Source organism: Hipposideros armiger, unplaced genomic scaffold (genome assembly GCF_001890085.2).
Source record: "Hipposideros armiger isolate ML-2016 unplaced genomic scaffold, ASM189008v1 scaffold_1446, whole genome shotgun sequence".
NCBI classification, from domain to species: domain Eukaryota; kingdom Metazoa; phylum Chordata; class Mammalia; order Chiroptera; family Hipposideridae; genus Hipposideros; species Hipposideros armiger.
This window is the reverse complement of record NW_017732796.1, coordinates 16,966-20,510: the sequence shown is the minus strand read 5'-3', so window position 1 is coordinate 20,510 and position 3,545 is coordinate 16,966. Positions and strand designations below refer to the sequence as shown.

Sequence of the window (3,545 nt, the reverse complement as noted above, 5' to 3'; positions counted from 1 at the left end):
CGCTGCTGCCCCAGCCCCGGGCGGGAGGGCCCCGGCTCTGTGCATCGCGCGCAGGCAGACGGCAGGCGCCGAGGGCTGCGAGTGCCCTAGGAGCCACGAGTCCCGCAGGTACTCGCGGGAGGAACAGGCGGGGAGGAGCAGGAGGAGCCCAGGGCCGCGCCGGCCCCGCCTCCTTTTTGCCCCAGGAGCTCCCACCGCTAGGAGAGCCTCCCCGGCCCCCACGCCGCGGGCCGGGCCCCAGTGCCTCCTCCCCGCCGGCACCCCGCACTCGGTGATTGGCTGGCGCCGCGGGTCCCTGGCACGCGCCTGTGGATGTAGTTATAAGAATCCTCGCGTGCCAGCCCTCAGCTGCAGCAAGTCGGCCACAGCCCTACCCAGCGCTGCGCGGGCGCCGCCAGAGCGCAGCGGCCGTAGGCACTCCAGGGAGGCCGGGGGTGGGAAGCGGACAGGCATCCCCACTGCCTCCCGCGCAGGACCCGGGAAAGAGGGAGGGAGAAGGCTGCCAGACGAGCAAGAACTGCAACATCAAACTCCCGGGGAACCACCTCAGGCCACCAGTCCCTCCCTCCGACCCACGGCAGCGCAGAGCATGGACGCAGTGCTGCTAGAGCACTTCCCCGGGGGCCTGGACGCCTTCCCGTCTCCTTACTTTGACGAGGAGGACTTCTTCACCGACCAGTCCTCTCGGGACCCTCTGGAGGACGGCGATGAGCTGCTGGCTGACGAGCAGGCCGAGGTGGAGTTCCTCAGTCACCAGCTGCATGAGTATTGCTACCGCGACGGGGCGTGCCTGCTGCTGCAGCCCGCGCCCTCAGCTGCCCAGCGCGCGCTCGCCCCGCCGCCCTCGGGGGGCCCAGGCGAGCCGGATGACGGCGGCGACGGCTACTGCTGCGAGGCGGGGGCGCCCCCCGGCGGCTTCCCTTACTCGCCTGGCTCGCCGCCCTCGTGCCTGGCTTACCCGTGCGCCGGGGCGGCTGTGCTGTCCCCGGGGGCCCGGCTACGCGGCCTGAGCGGAGCGGCGGCCGCGCGAAGGCGGCGGCGAGTGCGCTCGGAGGCCGAGCTGCAGCAGCTGCGACAGGCGGCCAACGTGCGCGAGCGACGGCGCATGCAGTCCATCAATGACGCCTTCGAGGGGCTGCGCTCGCACATTCCCACGCTGCCCTACGAGAAGCGCCTCTCCAAGGTGGACACGCTGCGCCTGGCCATCGGTTACATCAATTTCCTCAGCGAGTTGGTGCAGGCCGACCTGCCCCTGCGCGGCGGCGGCGCCGGTGTCGGCGGGGGACCCGGCGGCGGAGGCCGCCTGGGTGGCGACAGCCCTGGCAGCCAGGCCCACAAGGTCATCATCTGCCATCGGGGCACCCGTAAGTGCGCCCGCATTCCAGCTCGGGTAGACGGGGATGGGCGTGGGAAGGTCCCGGAGGGGCTCGGTGAACAGACCGACAAGCCGACCGACAGACAGGTGGTCCGTGGGCACCGGCGACCTTGATCTCGAGCTGGCGTTTCTCAGATTTTTTCCGCCACTTTGACCACGGCTCAGAGGGCCCAAGACCCCAATGGACTTGCAGCTCCTAGGGTTCCGGGGAAGAGGCGCTGGGGGCTTGAGGGGTGGAGGAAGAGTCATTCCAATGTAACCCAAGACGCCCATCGAGGTGCCAGGGAGGGTATCCTAAAGGACCGGAGGGCTCCACTGGAAGTAGAGTTGGACATTTACTCTGTTTTCTCTTTTCACCTCCTCAGGGTCCCCCTCCCCCAGCGATCCGGATTATGGCCTCCCTCCCCTTGCAGGACACTCTCTTTCATGGACGGATGAAAAACAACTCAAAGAACAAAATATTATCCGAACAGCCAAAGTGTGGACCCCAGAGGACCCCAGAAAACTCAACAGCAAATCTTCCTTCAATAACATAGAAAACGAACCGCCCTTTGATTTTGTGTCCTGAGAAATCCCAGACTCCTCTGAGGATCTGATTATGTTTCTGTGCATATTGTACATGTAAATATAATGTAAATGTAATTTAAGAATCACATTTTTCTAATGGCAATCAACTGTTATTTATCTATTTATTATGCTGTCAAGTTAATGGAATAGATGATCTCTTTTTAAATATATAATTTATATAATTTATCCTGATTTTCTAAAAATATGCAATAGTCTATGATTTCCCCCAGCACCTTTGGCAGAACTTTGCATTGTTGGAAGAACTCTGGCCAGAAAACTTCATGCTAATTTATTGTCAGATGTGGTTTATTTCTAAGCGATGTTAATAAATGCTATTTACACATTTTTCTAAAAGTTATTTGTTTAATACATGATGTGGTAGCTGTATCTCTAAAAAGAATTAACCCACTCTAAAAGGTAACTAGACCAGAGACTCAAAACGTAGCTATCTAGTAAGAAACCACATTTCAATAAGATTTAGCTGACAGGGAGGGCGTTAGAGGGTTAGGGATGTCCAACTCTACTCCCAGTGCTCAGCTCTCTGAGTACCCTTCATCTGTATCGCCCGCCCTAAATAGTGACTTGCTTATATTTTTATCCTAGAGTAGCTTCCAAACACCCTATGAGGCAAGTAGGTCATGCTGTGTTTAGTATTCCCGTTTTTCGGAGAGGAAAAGCTTATGCTCAGAGACGATGTTTGACTTACCCAAGGTCACCCCTACCCTGCGTAATCATAGTGTACAAAGTGAATGCGGTGTGCACAGAGGGCTAGTTTCGGGCCTGGCCAAGGGAAGGGGTCTTTCTGCTTCCACGGGCTGGAGAGAAAGGGTTGCTCTTGAGCTGCCCTGTGGCCTATCCTTTCTGCAGCATCAGGTACATGGAACTCAGACGTAATCTCTTAAAGGAGATGGGGCAGGGGACGGTGGGTGCTGAGACCGGAAGACGCTTCGGATGACTCCCAAAAAACCCCAGGGTCTTTTAGGTAAGGTGAGGGAACATGTCCTCTACTTCAGCCACTTCTGCAATTGGCTTATTTCTAAAATTGATTGCATTTTGCCTCCGACAGAATCTCGTCTTCCTTGGCAAGCCGACTGGGAAGAAGGCCAGCCTTGAGCGGAGGGCGCAGGGTCGCCCCCTAGCGACCGGGAGAAACTCGAGGGTGCGGCCGGGTTGCTCCGCGGGAAAGCCCTGGAAACCCCTACTGCCGCGAGTCTCCGCCGCCGCTACCACGCTTCTCCGGCACTCCTGGCGTCTTCCGCTGTGGGCTGGCGCTCGGGCTGGCGGCCGCTGATCAGGGACCAGGCGCGCGCTCCGACGCCGCGGGCGTGAAAGGGTGGCGCGGAACGGGGACGCGCGCAGGAGGCGCGCACCTTCCGCGGAACCGCCGACCCGGCGGTGCGCAGGCCCAGCCAGGCGAGGCGCTGCTTCCCGGTCGGCCCCGGCTTGGTCCTCCAAGGTACAATCGGGAACTCCCCGGTACCCCACGGCCTTGCCGGAGGACAATATTATCGGCAGCATGCTAATTGCTTTAACCTAGTTTCAGACCCATCGAGGGGTTCCCCGCGCGCCACGGGCGCCATGGATGTCGTCCAAGAGCAATTAA

The 3,545-nt window shown here is 59.6% G+C and overlaps 1 protein-coding gene across 1 annotated transcript; it reads left to right on the top strand.

Annotated features, from left to right (window-relative positions):
* Positions 1–566: 566 nt before the first annotated feature.
* PTF1A (pancreas associated transcription factor 1a) lies at positions 567–2,292 on the top strand. Its single transcript, XM_019633942.1, has 2 exons — positions 567–1,364; positions 1,741–2,292. Exons 1-2 carry the CDS (start codon positions 590–592, stop codon positions 1,941–1,943), a joined length of 978 nt encoding a protein of 325 aa, XP_019489487.1. The 5' UTR covers positions 567–589; the 3' UTR covers positions 1,944–2,292.
* The last annotated feature ends 1,253 nt before the right edge of the window (positions 2,293–3,545 follow it).

Excerpts from the sequence above, each read along its gene's own strand:
- PTF1A (XM_019633942.1), top strand. The coding sequence starts at position 590 with ATGGACGCAGTGCTGCTAGAGCACTTCCCCGGGGGCCTGGACGCCTTC. Across the intron at positions 1,365-1,740 it reads CATCTGCCATCGGGGCACCC|GGTCCCCCTCCCCCAGCGAT; the intron begins GTAAGTGCGCCC and ends TCACCTCCTCAG.